This window comes from Octopus bimaculoides, chromosome 2 (assembly GCF_046866305.1).
Source record: "Octopus bimaculoides isolate indiv1 chromosome 2, ASM4686630v1, whole genome shotgun sequence".
Taxonomy (NCBI): domain Eukaryota; kingdom Metazoa; phylum Mollusca; class Cephalopoda; order Octopoda; family Octopodidae; genus Octopus; species Octopus bimaculoides.
The window spans coordinates 101,637,451-101,654,950 of record NC_142929.1 but is presented as its reverse complement, the minus strand read 5'-3'; the positions used below and the strand labels follow the sequence as shown (position 1 = coordinate 101,654,950).

At 36.4% G+C, this 17,500-nt stretch overlaps 1 protein-coding gene across 11 annotated transcripts in view; it reads left to right on the top strand.

The window, feature by feature from the left end:
- The window catches only part of LOC106871624 (uncharacterized), a 168,711-nt gene extending 159,029 nt beyond the window's left edge, over positions 1-9,682 (top strand). For all 11 annotated transcript variants that reach the window (XM_089347320.1, XM_089347316.1, XM_089347318.1 and 8 more), the window contains one exon: positions 9,247-9,682. In XM_089347320.1, coding sequence (XP_089203446.1) covers positions 9,247-9,309 — 63 coding nt within the window. In that variant the 3' untranslated portion in view covers positions 9,310-9,682. The remainder of the gene's footprint in view (positions 1-9,246) is intronic.
- The last annotated feature ends 7,818 nt before the right edge of the window (positions 9,683-17,500 follow it).

The following is a 17,500-nucleotide window of genomic DNA, read 5'->3' as shown; positions in this document are numbered from 1 at the left end:
TGGTCATTGGTAATATCAGTTTCAAATTTTGGCACAAAGCCAGCAATTTCAGGGGAGTCAGGTAAGTTGATTACATCATCCCCAGTGTTCAACTGGTTCTTATTTTATCGACCCAAAAGGATGAAAGGTGAAATCAACCTCGGCAGTATTTGAAACCAAAACATTCAGATGGATGAAATGCCATAAAACATTTTTCCCAGCATGCTAACGAATCTGCCAACTCACTGCCTTGTGGTCATTAGTAATATTGAAAACATTTTAATACGTCTTCTGAGTGAGTTATTAATTAATCTCGTTTCTTGACTCAGCTACAGGGTCAACAAGCTAGTCCAAAGACTATTTTTTCACTGACGACAGGTAAGCATTAAGAAACGTTCTGTGTTGTCTCCCTTGCAGGCTGGCCTGAGAATAATCTAATAAAGTTAACTCTCCTCCTCCTCCTCCTCCTCCTTCATCACTTTCTAAATTACTTTAACACTACTACAATTATTTCAAGTGTTGGAAACATCAGAAATAATTAAAGCCACGTTTTTTGTGTGATTTCTAATCCAGATTTCTAACTCTTATAACATCTTACCTGTTCCTAGCTCTAGTAATGGTGATTGAAGAAATAGATGTCATTATGTTAGATTTAAGGCTGACAAGAAATGAGATTGTGTGACATTCGTATCTTTCTTAACTACTTACTCCATAATATTTCCTCCCTCTTCACATAATTATTGTTTCACTGTGTTTCTGTTGAGGATTTCTGACATATGCACAAACCTACAAACTTCAAGTGGTGGAAAATATCCTATTATATCAACTACAGATTGATGAAAGGCAAGCAAACAACAAAATACCACAAACAACTTGTCTATCATTCCACTGTCCCCTTTATATCATAATAATTCTTTTTTCTAATTTTGGCACATGGCCAGCAATTTTTAAGGCAGAGACCAAAGCATTTACCTCAACAATGAAAGGCTGAGAGGCAAAGTCAACCTTGGTGAAATTGGAACGTAGAATATAATGAGTCAGAAGAAATGCCATTAAGCATTTGGTTTGATATCTCGAAGATTCTATCAGCTTGTTGCCTTATTTTGTATTTTGATAATAAGAAAAATACATGCTAACCTTCTCATGACCTTATTTCTAATGAAATGCATTGCTTTTATATTTCTATTAAAATGTCACTAAATAATGAAATATCTGGAAAGATTTAATACATTAATTAACTTTTTTTAGTATTAAACTTGTTTCAAACATATTGTACCTAAATTCAGGAGAGAGAAGCTTCTAATTTCAGTCTAAAAGTTTAAAACTAATTATTTTGTTTTGCAGAACCAGAGTTGGCCTTAGGTGATTTATGTCAAAAAGCTTAAATATTTCTAAGACCAACTTTCAAAAATGGCTCCAGTCTACTTTTTTTTTTTCTTTTTCTGTTTTTTTTTTGTTTTTGTTAATCTGGTGAACATTTTAAATTAGCTCTGAGTTTAAATAACAATCTCATATTCTTATGCTAGTAGCTTAATTCAGATAATAAATACAAACTATTTGTCACAAAAGGAAAGCTAAATACTTGTTTTTAGAATTTAGATTGAATGGAAGGAAATTATAACTTTGTAGATTACTTAAATACCTCAAGGAGAAATTGTTCATGTCAGAAAAATTTAGTTTAGAATAAACAATTTAAATGTTTCGTCTATAAAATTTAGTGATGGATCCTTCGGTCAGTGTCATACAATGATACAGAAGCAAACATATATATTCTTCACCTTCAGACTATTGTTTGAAAATGTGACCACTTATGTTGAATTTTCTACATGTAACTTATGTGGTCAATATTTACTTTGACTTTCAACTAGGAATCAGTTAAATCCATTATAGACCTCAGCAATTTATCCCAATCTATCACAGATACATATTTTATTTTATTGATTGGTTAATGTCTCCTACCTACCCAACACCACTACCTCCTTCTGAAAAGCATTCTATCCCAGGAAATGTAAACTGAAGCCAACGTTCTTCCCCTTGGCAACTGTCCAGTGTCTTTTATGAGATTAAAATAGAAATAGATCATTATATTCACTGAAAATGGACAGAAAATTAATTTTTACTTTATTGTCATTTCACAAAATGAATGAAAATTAATCCTGCCATGAAAACAAGCTACAAAAAGAAAAAGAAAATATAAAACAAGTTTATTAATAAAGACAAATCACCAATTAATCTTTTCACCATGGGGAGCAGAACATCTGTTTCATCTGCTAACAATCATTTGTCTAAATGAAACACACATATAGACATCTGTATAATCTTAGAATAAACTATTTATATAGGGGATGTAATCCTTCTTGGGATATGTTGAGGTTTTTTGCTTTTGTGTTTTTTTTTTTTTGTTTTTTTTTGCCAGAGTAGTGATTCGTTAATATAGAGGGAAGTATTGAACAGATGAAATAAACATCATCATCATTTTAGCGGCTGCTTTCCATGCCAGCATGGGTTAGACAGTTTGACTGAAACTGGTAAGCTGGAGAGCTACACCATGTTCCAGTCTGGTTTGGCATGGTTTCTATGGCTGGACACCCTATACCCTTCCTAACACCAATCACTCCAAGAGTGTAATAGGTGCTTTCTACATATCAGTGGCACAGGTGCCAGTTTGTGACACCGGCAGCAGCCACAACTATGATTTTACTTGGTTTGAGGAGTCTTCTCAAGCACAAAGAGTGAAAAAGGGTCATAATTTTCTGGTAAGTACATTGACATATTTACCAGTAATTGCATGAGCTAATGACAGTGGCTCTTCCTGGTCATTCAACCTGCTAGATGTAGTAACCAAATATTCCTTAAATTACATCCTGATACCTTTAAAGAAAAAAACTACATGGTAGAGCCTGGAGTACACTACCCCTGAAAAATGTAAGGTGGTTATGGTTGGAACGTTATAGTTGAACGTGACGAGGGCTAATTTGGGGTAATTAAAATCGGCAATAACAAGTAATTTTATAAGTTTTCATTTCCTTACATCATCATCATCATCATCATCATTATTTGACATCTGTTTTCTCAGGTTACAATGGATACAAATATATGTTTTTGTGTTGTGTGAGTGTGTATTATACACATGTGCACACACACACACACACACATACACATCTCTCTCTCTCTCTCTCTCTCATATATATATATATATATATATATATATATATATATATATATATATATATATATATGTATATATACATACATAGTGTGTGTGCATGTGTAATTTATTTCAAATTATGTATTATGTTTTGTTAAGTGGTATACCTTGCAACCAGAGGGCTCCAGATTCAATCTATTCATTGTACATTTCTCACAAGGTCTTACTGTGTCTAAGGCAACAGTTAAACATTAATACTCTGTAAGTGGAATCTTGTAAAAAAAAAAACTACAGCAGAATAGATAAATTTGCCCTGTATATGAATCTACCACATAGATTGACAGGTCAGTCAATACAGAGTTAAATACTTAAAGCATGCAAATTAGTAAGCCCAGTTCTCTAGAGCCAGTGGATCTGTTGTGTGTATAAACTGATTGGTTAGTTGTTTCTATGGGATTGGTCAAACAATGTGGACACTTCTGATGAGAATCCAATAAGGCTTGGAAATCAATTAAGGCTGTTTATCAGTTTTTTTCAGTCTATGGAGAAATAGTGAAATTTGCCATTTGTATGTCTAATACACAGAGAATATATATCATCATCTTCATTTAATGTCCACCTTCCATGCTAAACAATGATGATATATATTCTTTATGTATTAGACATACAAACAGTAATGGGCCGAGCCATCAGTCAATCGGGCACTGTCTGAGGGCCCAGAGCTCTGAGGGGCCCACATTCTACATGTTAACTCTACTGAAATCAATGCTAAGGGGTCCAGCAAACAGTTATGCCCGAGGGCTCTTAATACTCTCAGTCCACCCCTGCATACAAATAACAAATTTTGCTATTTCTCCATTGAATGAAAATATATATATATATTCACATATAAATTAGAAGCAGCTTGAAGCATGTAAAAAAAAATCGAACACATATATATAAGATGGGTATGTTGTTAGTTTGTGGGTCAGTTACGTTTTTAGGAGTAAGAGAATATATTCCCAATGCAGAAAAGGGACCTGATGTGAGTTGTCTCACTTACTTTCAGGTGTTTTAACACCAGGTGCATTGAGAATATATTCTCTTATACCTAAAAACGCAGCTGACCCATGAGCTAACAGCACACACACCTTATGTATGTGTGTTTGAATTTGTTTATCTATATATATCATCATCATCAGCAGCAGCAGCATCATCGTTTAGCGTCCGTTTTCCATGCTGGCATGAGTTGGACAGTTTGACTGAGATCTGGAAGGCTCTGATCTAATCTGGCAATGTTTCTACAGCTGAATGCCCTTCCTAATGCCAACCACTCCGAGAGTGTAGTGGGTGCTTTTTACCTGTCACTGGCACAGGAGTCAGTCAGGCAGGCCTAGCATCGATTATGTTTGGATAGTGCTTTTTACATGCTACCAGTGCGGGAGGCAGTCAGGGGGCACTGGCATTGGCCACGTTCAGGTGATGTATTTTACTTGCCACTTATATAAAATGCTTTATGCATTCTAAAATACTTTATACATTCTTAATTCCATGCTGGTGCCATGTAAAAAGCACTTGTGCCAGTGTCACATGAAAAGAGCCCAGTACATGCTGTAAAGTGGTTGGCATTAGGAGGAACATCAAGCCATAGAAACCATACCAAAACGAGAGAACTGGAGCCTGGCGTAGCTCCTGTTAAACTGTCCAATCCATGCCAGCCTGGAAAACTGATGGTGAATGATGATGATGATGATGATGATGATATGTGTATATATATATATAGATATATATATATATATATATATATATATATATATATATATATATATATATATATATATATATGTATATATATATATATGTGTGTGTGTGTGTGTGGTTGGCATTAGGAAGGGCATCCAGCTGTAGAAACTCTGCCAGATCAGATTGGAGTCTGGTGCAGCCATCTGGTCACCAGTCCTCAGTCAAATCATCCAACCCATGCTAGCATGGAAAGTGGACGTTAAACGATGATGATGATGATGATGATGATGATATGTATATATATATATATATATATATATGTGAATACCCGTCAATGTGAATACCCGTCAGAGTGTAAGTATCTTGAGAGAAAAGCTGAACATTAGAAGCATCAGTTGTGGCGTGCAAGAGAGACGATTGCGCTGGTATGGACATGTGGTGAGAATGGAGGAGGATAGCTGCGTGAAAAAGTGCCACACCCTAACAGTTGAGGGAACCCGTGGAAGAGGTAGGCCCAGGAAGACCTGGGCTGAGGTGGTGAGGCAAGACCTTCGTACATTGGGCCTCACCGAGGCGATGACTACTGACCGAGACCTTTGGAAATGTGCTGTGCGTGAGAAGACCCGGCAAGCCAAGTAAGATCGTTGCCAGTGCCCCTGGACTGGTTCTTGTGCGGGTGGCACATGAGATGCACCATTTTGAGCGTGGCCGTTGCCAGTACCGCCTGACTGGCTCCTGTAGGATTTTCGAGCGAGATCGTTGCCAGTGCCCCTGGACTGGCTTGTGCGGGTGGCACATAAAAGACACCATTTCGAGCGTGGCCGTTTTCGTGCGGGTGACACGTAAAAGCACCCACTACACTCTCTGAGTGGTTGGCGTTAGGAAGGGCATCCAGCTGTAGAAACTCTGCCAAATCAGACTGGAGCCTGGTGTTGCCATCCGGTTTCACCAGTCCTCAGTCAAATCGTCCAACCCATGCTAGCATGGAAAGCGGACGTTAAACGATGATGATGATGATGATGATATATATATATGTATGTATGTATGTATTGCACAACATTAGGTTTATATTAGTTAATATAAATGCAGATATTGTGACATGCTCACATATGTGCTTGAAGCACAGGCATAACTGTGTGGTCAAGCAGTTTGTTTTGCAATTAAATGGTATTGGATTCTGTTCATTGCATAGCACGTTGGGCAAGTGTCTTTTACTACTGACTCAAGCCAACTCATGCTTTCTGGGTGAAATTTGGTTGATGGAAAATGTACAGAAGACTGCCAAGTGCAGGCATGACCATGTGGGTAAAAGGCTTGCTTTGAAACGACATGGTTTCAGGTTCAGTCCCACTGTGTGGCACTTTGGGCAAGTGTCTTCTACTATAGCTGAGGGCCAACCAATACTTAGTAGGTGAATCTAGCAGGTGGAAACTGTGTGAAAGCCCATCATATGTTTAGCTATATGTGGTGTGAGAGTCTTCATGTTTGTTGCTTGCCCCCTTCACTATTTGACAATTGGGATTGGTTTATTTATGTTCCCCTTAAATTAGCAGTTCAACAAAAGAGAGGATAGTAAGTATCAAACTTTAAAATTAACACTGGGGTCAATCTGTTCCACTAGACCTTTTAGGGAGGTGCCCCAGTATAGCCATGGTTCAATGACTGAAACAAGTAAGAGATAAAGATATAATGATGGTGGTGATGATATATGTTAGTCTATAATTGATAACAACAGAAATAGCATTAATACCAAAAGGTAATATTTATCCCCACTTAAAAGTGGATGTTGTGTTAGAACGCGGAATACTGCATTATTTACCACAAGAGAACCTCTCGTATGGACTTGTGGTGCATGAATGCTTATATGCATCAAAAGTCCATATGAGAGGTCCTCTCATGGTGAATAATGCAGTATTCTGTGTTCTAACACAACATCCACTTTCAAGTGGAGGTAAATATTATGTGTCAGTCTATGTCTATGTTTACTGGTATAAAACTGGTGTTGCATTGAAAACATATCTTGTGAATATTGGTCAATAATGCTAAATAAGCTATCATAAATAAAATAAAAACCACAGTAAAATAAGTATCACAATCAGTTGCTTCTTTTCTTCTTTCCTTGTACTTTTAGCTTCTGATGGAGTTTTAGTGGTGCCATCATACTATGTTTCAGGCATTTTTAACTTAGTGGAGCCTAAACTACTCTAGGTTGATTTCCTGGGGGAAGAAGGAGAGAAAGAGAGAGGAAATCAACCGCAGTACTGCTACTGTATTTATCTAGTCCAAACAAGATGTAAGTCAAAGTTGGCCTCAGACAGGATTTGAACCCAGAGCACAGAGATCAGGAACAAATACTGTAAGATAGTCTACCTAATGCCTTAGCACTTCTACCACCTTACTGCCTATTCAGGTCAAATATTATTGACCTTGAATGCAATGCCACAGCATGGCTGCAATCTAAAAGCTAAAAACCAATAAAAATGAAATTGAAAAATGAAATACAACAGATGTCACAACAATGACATTGTGTGATCAATACCAGATCAATTAAAACTTCAATACATGTCACCTTGCCACTTTTATTCCGTGTGAAAAATAGTGTCAGTGATTACAGGTTTCCAACGGTCCAATCACTGGCTCACTGCATTTCTGATGATGACAGTCACAAAGGAGTGTCTGTGGAAACTCAGGGCAGAACAAATATCAAAAGGGCTTTGTTTGAAAAGCACCATTTTTGTTCAGATTTCTTACTAATATTTACATCTTTCACTGATGATATACATCAATAAAAGATGTACAAGCACAGGCATGGCTGTGTGGTAAAGAAGGTTGCTTTAGAAATACATGGTTTCAAGTTCAGTTCCATTGCACAGCATTTTGGACAAGTGTCTTTTATTATATTCCCAGGCTGATCAAAGTCTTGTGAGAGGACTTGGCAGATGGAAACTGTGTTGAAGTCCATCACGTGTGTGCATGTATATATGTACATATGTATGTATATGCATGTGTGTATATGTATTTGTGCATACCAGTGGTTAGAGCATTAGACTCACTATCATGAAGTGGAGAGTTTGATTCCTGGACTGGGCTGTGTGTTGTGTTCTTGAGCAAGACACTTTATTTCACATTGCTCCAGTTCACTCAGCTGTAGAAATGAGATGTGACATCACTGGTACCAAGCTGTATCAGCCTTTGCCTTTCCCTTGGATAACATTGGTGGCATGGAGAGGAGAGACTGGTATGCATGGGCAACTGCTGGTCTTCCATAGACAACCTTGCCTGGACTTGTGCCTCGGAGGGAAAAATCTGTCTCATGAATTTCCATCCAACCCTCGTAAGAATGGAAGAGTGGACATTAAATGATGAAAATGAAATGGTTTAATTAACCCTCCCTAACAACTTTGTGCCACTGGCCAAAGTTAAAAATCAACATATTCATATCCTATATTAATGTCTGTTTTTCTGTCAATCATCAGCAGAATAGCATCATTATCATTTAATGTCCATTTTCCAAGCTGGAATGTGTTGAACAGGTTAACTGGAGCTGGCAAGTCAGAAGGCTGTGCCAAGCTCTATTGTCTGCATTGGCATGGTTTCTGCAACTGGATGCCCTTCCTAATGCCAACCACTTTACAGAATACTGGCTGCTTCTTACGTGGCACCAACAGCAATGAGGTCATTAAATTGTTTACGAGACAAGACCCCTCAGCTGAGGATGGGGAGAAGTATTGACGAAAGTGGCTTTGTGCCAGATGAGAGTATGAGTAGAAAGACAGAAATAGGCATCTTGCAGTAAAAGAAATACATGGATAACTTAGTAGGAGGGAGAGGGGGGAGAGAAGATGGTGTGTAAGTGACAAGGGTGGAGGGACACCCAAGTTACAGAGAGGTATATATAAGTGGGGCCAAGGATTAGATAGGGTGAGTGGGTAAGTTCACAAGATGGCAAAAGGAGAGTAGGAGGTGGGGGAGAGGAAATGTAGTGAGTGGACAGAGACAGAAGGGGAAGACTATAATTTTGTATTAAACTGATTTTTAACTTAGGCCATTGGCAAAAAGTTGTTAGGTAGGGTTAATTAAACCATTTCAATACATTTTGTAGAGTACAAATTTATCATTCTTTAACAAGACTGTCTGACAAAATCTAAACAGGCTGAAACTTCAAAGTCACTGCGAATACTGTTCTTATAAAAGAATAATAAATATGTACTCTACTAAAAATATTGAGTAACCCTTCAGTTTAGCATAAAATTGTTTTTTTATTTTAACTTAGCTGTGTTCTGATTTGAGTACTTTCCTAACATTAATTGAAAGCCAAGAAAAGATACAGCAACACCCAATATATCCATATCTTATGTATTAAATTTCTCTTTGGTCTTTTTTTTTTTTTTTTTCAGAGTTTGAAAGCTAACCCAAAGTTGGATCAAATTCTTGAATTAGATATTCGAGACAACAAATGAAATACTCTGGAATAAGAAGCAATGACATTTTGATGAAGATGGAGGCTTTTACAGTGATGATTAAATGAAAATAAACTGAAGTGAAAATATTATGACAACAATGATGAGAATGATAGTAGTGATGATGATGACAATGATGATGATAAACTGTATGATATATTTGTTTGCATCTGATGACTCACTCACTGAATAATTTGAATAATCAGTTTGAAATTGATGATTCACTCTGTTGCTACTCAGAGTTTCTGGCTATCAGAAATTCTTTGTGACATCTTGTTCGATGAAGAATCACACATAGCAACACACCTCTTAAGTAATCACAGATAGAAATATCAGCTTTGAATAAATAAATAACTCTGCTACATGCATTAAATGCTTCTTTTGCATCTGTTCTTTCAATATAATTATGCATATATATGTATGTATATATATGTATGTATATATATATATATATATATATATATATATATATATATATATATATATATATATATATATATATATATATATATATATATATATATATATATATATATAAGGGCTGGACATAATAATGGAAAAACCTTAAAATTTCAAACAAATTTATTTTGATATGGGGTAGGACTGCCTTTGGCAGTAATTACAGCTTGAATTCTATGAGGTATGGACTTGTACAAAGCTTGAATTGTTTCCAAACGAATTTTTGTCCATTCTTCAACTAAAACAGTCTCCAGTTCTTGTAGTGATGATGGTGGAGGATATCGACTCCTTACTTGTTTTTCTAAAATGCACCATAAATGTCCAATAATATTGATATCTGGGGATGGTGGTGGCCAGATAAGATGTTCAACTTTACTAGAATGTTCCTCGTGCCATTCAATAACAACTTTAGCTGTGTGAATTGGTGCATTGTCATCCTGAAAGATTGCGTTTCCCTCTTGAAACAGTTCCAGTACCATAGGATGAATTTGATCAGATACAATGCTTAAATAGTCTTGACTATTAATTCTGCCATGAAGAGAAACCATTGGGCCTGCAGTTTTCCAAGATATAGCCAACACAACCCACCCCACCCCACCCTCCGATCATCACAGATCCTCCTCCATGTTTAACAGTTGGAAGAAAGCAGTCTGGGTCAAAAGCTTCTTTTGGCTGTCTCTATGCATATACTCAGCTGGTGGTCAGAAATAAGGTAAAGGATGACTCATCCGAGAAAATAACATTCTTCCACTGCTCTAAGAACCAATTTTGTAGGTTTTTACTCCACTCTAAATGCTTTGCAACATTTGTTTTTGAAAGCAGTGGTTTTCTGATTGCAGCCCTCCCATGAAATCCAGCTTTGTGCAGCTTCCAGCAAACAGTTTTTGTGGAAACTGGGTTCTCGAGGCGGTCATTAAGCTCTGCAGTAATTTTGGGAGCTGTACTTCATGTACTCCAACAGTCCCTATCTGAAAGTTTTGGTTTGCTGCCAGAGTTTTGTTTCGACGAGAAGTTTTTCCCTCTTTCTCAAAGGCTGTCATTACTTTCAAGATAGTACTTCTTGATACACCAAACATTTCGGCTGTTTTCGTTACGCTAGCACCTGCCATACAACCACCAACAATTTGACCTCTTTGAAAGTCCAATAGATCTGTCATTTTAATGAATTTAATTACCTTTTTCTGATGATATCTGAAAAGAAACAGCAATTTTAGCAAAACATAATAAACAACACTAATAATAAATCCAAACACATAAAAATAAACAAGCTTTTGATGGTTTTATAGATATTTCAAAATTATGATGCTATGATGCTAGGTGTTTCCATTATTTTGTCCAACCCCTGTATATATATCTCACTTAGAACATTAAAAGGTAAGAGACGGAGAAACTATATGCAAAATATCAACTTTCAAGATAAAAAATTTTTTCGGATTATCCATATGACTGAATAAAAACCTATTTTTTAAAAAGAAAACTTTTTTCTCTCTCCCACTTTTACTTTTCAAAATTCAACTTTTACAACTTGACATTGACTACATGTCAATTACATAACACAACTTGAATTTCCATTAGATTACTTTGTCTTAATAACTGAGGAGATGCCAGAGCAGATTGCCGCCCCAACATCCAAAACTTGGAGTTTTATAATGGCAACCAAATAATTGTCACATATTCTATATATATATATATATATAATCATAAATATACAGGGATTAGCATTGAGTTGCTTCTCCAACATAAAATAAACTGAAGTGAAAATATTATGACAACAATGATGAGAATGATAGTAGTGATGATGATGACAATGATGATGATAAACTGTATGATATATTTGTTTGCATCTGATGACTCACTCACTGAATACTGCAATATTTTCCAGAAGAAACTCTCATATGGTTACATTGTGCATAAAAGCACATCAGAGCTATCACGTGCTGTAGACAATTGCTGCTACTTCCGCTGTTCAGACTACCAGATCACGTGGTCTGGCCCTTATTCTTGTATATTTTATATATATATATATATATATATATATATATATATATATATATATATATATATATATATATATATATATATACAAGCAATGTTAATTCTCAATGTTAATATATATATATATATATATATATATATATAAAGTGTAGTATATTGCCACTTAAGTGTGGCTGACCCCTAGGGGTGGATGTTACTGTTGCTTTTAGCCCCAGGAGGACATCTCCTCCAGCTGGCTTATCGACACACGACTGTGTCCTGTTTGCCAAGGGAGTTATCCCTCTCACCTCGACCAGCAGCACGAACGTATCCGGATTTCAGGGTTATTTCCCTTCGTCGGCGTTCGACAGCTGATGACCTTGGTGAGAGAGACAAAAACCTGGCAAACCTTATATCTTCTTTTCCAGTGAAATTCTTCACTGATATTGAAGCACGTTCGTGCTGCTGGTCGAGGTGAGAGGGATAACTCCCTTGGCAAACAGGACACAGTCGTGTGTCGATAAGCCAGCTGGAGGAGATGTCCTCCTGGGGCTAAAAGCAACAGTAACATCCACCCCTAGGGGTCAGCCACACTTAAGTGGCAATATACTACACTTTATCGTGCAGTTACTGTTAATACTTCATTTAGAGAATTAACATATATATATATATATATATATATATATATATATATATATATATATATATATATATATATATATATATATATATATATATATATATATATATAGGCGCAGGAGTGGCTGTGTGGTAAGTAGCTTGCTTACCAACCACATGGTTCCGGGTTCAGTCCCACAACGTGGCACTTTGGGCAAGTGTCTTCTACTATAGCCTCAGGCCGACCAAAGCCTTGTGAGTGGATTTGGTAGACGGAAACTGAAAGAAGACCATCGTATATATGTATATGTATATATATATATATGTGTTTGTGTGTCTGTGTTTGTCCTCCCAACATCGCTTGACAACCGATGCTGGTGTGTTTACATCCCTGTAACTTAGCAGTTCGGCAAAAGAGACCAATGGAATAAGTACTAGGCTTACAAAGAATAAGTCCTGGGGTTGATTTGCTTGACTAAAGGCAGTGCTCCAGCATGGCCACAGTCAAATGACTGAAACAAGTAAAAGAGTAAAAGAGTATATGTATAAATTATATATACATATATTATATATATATATATATTATATACACACACACATATAAAATAAATTGGGTGATAGAAGCAGTATTCATACTAAAAGTTATTCACCACTTAAAAGAGGATGTTGCATTACCACACACAAATACTGCAATATTTTCCAGAAGAAACTCTCATATGGTTACATTGTGCATAAAAGCACATCAGAGCTATCACGTGCTGTAGACAATTGCTGCTACTTCCGCTGTTCAGACTACCAGATCACGTGGTCTGGGCCTAATTAATCTTTTCAATGATAGACACCAAGTGGCAATGCATGTTTGTACTAACGCAATGTCCACTTTTAAGTGGTGAACATATACATATCAAAAAACTGTATTTCAGAAACAATCATGTATTTATTCAAAAAGCAATAATTAATGTCATATCCCTATGATTAGGGCTTGGAACATATTAAATCAATTTTACAAGTATTTAATGGAAGAAATCTTGTTTAAATAAATAAATATAACTAAGCAGTATTTTTTCATAAATGTATTATTGTGTGTAATTTCAATAAAGAATTTTAACAAGATTTTGTTTGTAAATAATAAAATGAATTAAAATCAATTAAATGGTGAACTTTTGATAATTTTTTTCCTTTTTTTTTTTGTTTAGTTGTATCTGCTTCAGTTTGTTTCAATGGAGATTTGTTTTTTCTCAAATTGTAGCCAGACACCAGCAGATGTTTAAGCAATTGTTATTGGACCAGAGTTTCTCAAACGATTCACTGCAACACATTGATGCACAGCAAGAAATATATAGGTGGGGTGCACAGAGGGTATTTTGAAATATGATATAAGGTATAGGTACGGCTGTATAGTTAAGTTCATTTCCAAACCACATGGTTTCAGGTTCAGTCCCACCGTGTATAGTCTTGGGTTGATATTGTGAGTGGATATATCTTAAAGAAGCCTGTCTGTGTTGGGGTGCAGGCCTGGCTGTATGGTTAAGAAATCTGCTTTGTAACCATGTAGTTACAGATCCTGTCCCACAGCACAGCACCTTGGACAAGTGTCTCCTACTAAAACCTCAAGTCAACCAATGATTGCAAGCGAATTTGATAAATAGAAACTGAGTAGAAGTTCATCATATATGTGCTTTTGTCCCACCACCACCATCACTGTTTGACAACTGGTGTTGGTTTCCTTACATCCTCTTAAATTAGTGGTTCAGTAAAAAAGGCTGATGGAATAAGTACCAGACTTATTTTTAAGTATTGGGGCTGATTTAAGTATTGGAGCTGATTTATTCAACTAAAACCCTTCAAAGCAATGCTCCAGCATGGCAGCAGTGAAACAAGTAAAAGATATATGTATGTATGTATGTGACTGCATGTTTTCTTCATTGACATTATGTGATGATTGTAAATGAGTGTCACCGTCATACAAGTGGTGCTGTTTGTTACCAGTCTTCTGTGAAAACATGTCCAGTCATAGGGAAAGATTACTTTGCTTGAAAGCAAGGATTGACAAAATGAAGGACATCCACTCATAGAAAATCTACTTCAACAAATTCCATTTGATGCATGCAAGCATGGAAAAGTGGACATTAAAGCAATGATGATGAATTTAAGGCTTAGAGAATTAATACTTAATATGCCCGAGTATCCTGAAACACTAAGCTATTCATATTTTTGTTCTGCTCTTTACTAATTTACTTCTTTAGTCAACCTTGCCCAGGCACCACCTTGAAGAGTTTAGTCAATCAAATCGACCACAAGACTTATTTTTTAATGTCTGGTAGTACTGGATTCTTTTTAACAAACCATTAATTTTAGGGGGACGGAAACAAACCAATTGTCAAGAGATGACCACTACATTTATTTTTTTTTTTTCCTTGTTTCTTTCCTCATTTGTTTCTGTGCTCCTTTCAGTTGAAGAGCGTAGCTCGAAACGTCAAAGACTTTCTCTATTCCCGAGCGTTAAAATAATACATCCATTTGTTGTTTACACCACCTGTCTTCGTCTGTTGTTATTTTTGTAAATTCTCCCATACCTGTATACACACACACACACACAAATGTGTGTGTGTGTGATGGCCTCTGCAGGGTTTCTCTCAATTAAATTCAATCACAAGTCATCAGTTGGCCTGGGTTTATAGATGACACTAGCCTTGAACTTGAAATCATGTGGATATAAAGCAAACTTCTTAATCACACAGCCATGTACCAGTATCATTAACATAAAGTTAACAATAGTTTATCCTTTTTCATAAATCTTTAACTTCCTGTTCAAAGTGTACAAATATTTTGACCTTCATATGAAGAGCAGCACATTTTTTGGGGGGCCCTCCATGCACCACTTCAAAAAATACTGCAAGCTACAGTTCTCTGTCATCAATATCACTAAGCTGTCAAATAACAAGAACCAACACTTGTTTGACTTGGTTCAATTCTCGATCCACAACAGCCAATGTTTTTGCAAGACAAACTGTTACATTCTTTTCTGTAGATGCAGTATTATTTTCTGAAAATATGAAGGAGTTTACAGACCTTAAAGGATTTTGTTTCATTGTATTTATTGAGCTCTCCTCATTTTAAGCAAATATATTCAGTTTTTGAGGCATTAAACATTGTCGCCACTTTATCATTTTGGTGTATACTTCTCCAATCTTCATGCATGGGTTAAACATGAACCATTGAGGGAGAATTTCAACAACCATATGCTGTTCCTGTCAGTAACCCTCACCTGTTTCCATAGAAAATTGCAAACAAACATTGCAATATGTATGTTGGTAAAACTTGTTTACAATAAACTCATGATGTGAAAAAAAAAAAAAACCAATATCTTCTGTAACATTTTCAAGGTTAAGCAGTGAGGTCATAGCTTTTGAGCAGATGTCTGTGAGGATCAGCATGGGAAACATGTCTTTTATCATTGTGGTTATGTGATGAGTAGAAATGGATTTTGTGAAGTGGAGCTCAATTCTTGAATTTTGACAATTGAAGTGCAAAGGTTATAACCCAGGAAAATGATAAATAGGAATGGTATAAGCATGTCATCTTGCAAGATGCTTGCATTAATATTGAAGAAATCAGTGTCTCTGTTAGTTAATACTTTAGCTCCTGTATTCTTGTAGAGCATCATTACTACTACTACTACTACTTCTCTCAAGGTACACTATATGCAAAAAGAATTTGATCCATTTCATCTTATTGGACAGAATTAAAAGCTTTCGAGAAAGCTACAAATGGTAAGGCTATTTGTAGATTTTTGGCCCCAACTCCCTCAGTGAGTCTTTTGACTATTAAGATTTCTCCAACACTAAATCATTCTCCTGAACCTTTCTGTTTCCTTCATAAGATTTTCTTGAATTCTAACTGTATACCACAATTTGTGTACAGACTCTCTCTAGAATAATCATCACAACACTCAACGGTAACCCATGCACCTTAATTATCTCATGCTACAGTCCAACCGATTTGAGTTATAGATTTCTATAACAAACTGTTCTCTCTTGTTTGGCAAATCCTAAAATTTTGTGTCCTAATCATTGATGGCAATACATACTCGGATTCATTAAGAAAACAACCATAAACGCAATAGCAGCTGTCAGCATCCCTTTTAATGCCTAAGCACAGTAAAGTCAAGACGACATGTACAATATATCTTTTTATCAAGACAACAAAATGCGATTTGTGGGAAGATTTGGCTGCTACTCTTAGCACCCACATAGGAACTCCTTCTCCATTAGAACAATTAATAATCATTGAGGGTGATACAGCACACTGTTAAATTGAATAGCTAAGCTTAAATCCTCGTAGTAAGATGTAAAATACACTAGATCAAAAAGTCCCCGGACTAGCTATGTTCAATAAAAAATCACTTGTTTACGCAAGTTTTAACGTTATCTCCTTCGAAACCTTGTGCAGCAATACACTGGTCCCAGCATTCCTGCCACTTTTGGAATCTATCCTAGTTGTTTTCCGTAAGCAAGTTGATGACCTTCTGTGATTCACTCTTGATCTCGACAACCTTTGAGTTGTCGAGATCAAGAGTTGTCGAGATCATTTGAGTTGTCGAGATCATTTTGGGAAAGAGATGGAAGTCTGCAGGTGCTAAATCTGGTGAATAGGGTGGGTGGAGAAGAAATACCATGTTTTTGGTGAGAAACTCATGAGTGAGGAGAGCTTGTTGACAGGGTGCATTGTCGTTGTGAAGAATCCAATACTTCATGCTCTACAGATCCAGTCGCTTTTGCCAAATGATCTCCCTCAAACACTTTAAAACATTGTTGTCCTGCAACAACTCTCATGCACAAGGTGATGAATTTTTTCCATGTTTCCAGGGGTGACACTCATGGCAGGTCTTCCAGGGACATTCTTCCACTTTTGAAGCAACCGTGCAACTCGAAACATTGTGTAGAACCCATTGCTTTATCACTGTAAACTTGTCAAAGCATGCTCAATGTCTCTGTAGTAGACTTCTCAAGATTAGAACAAAATTTCACATTGGCTTTTTGTTCCTGTCAATGACAAAAATAGGCTACTGCATACGCGTGATCACAGAAACAAATTTCACACCTTGTGAAGTAAAGACAGTGATGTCACTCAGCACACT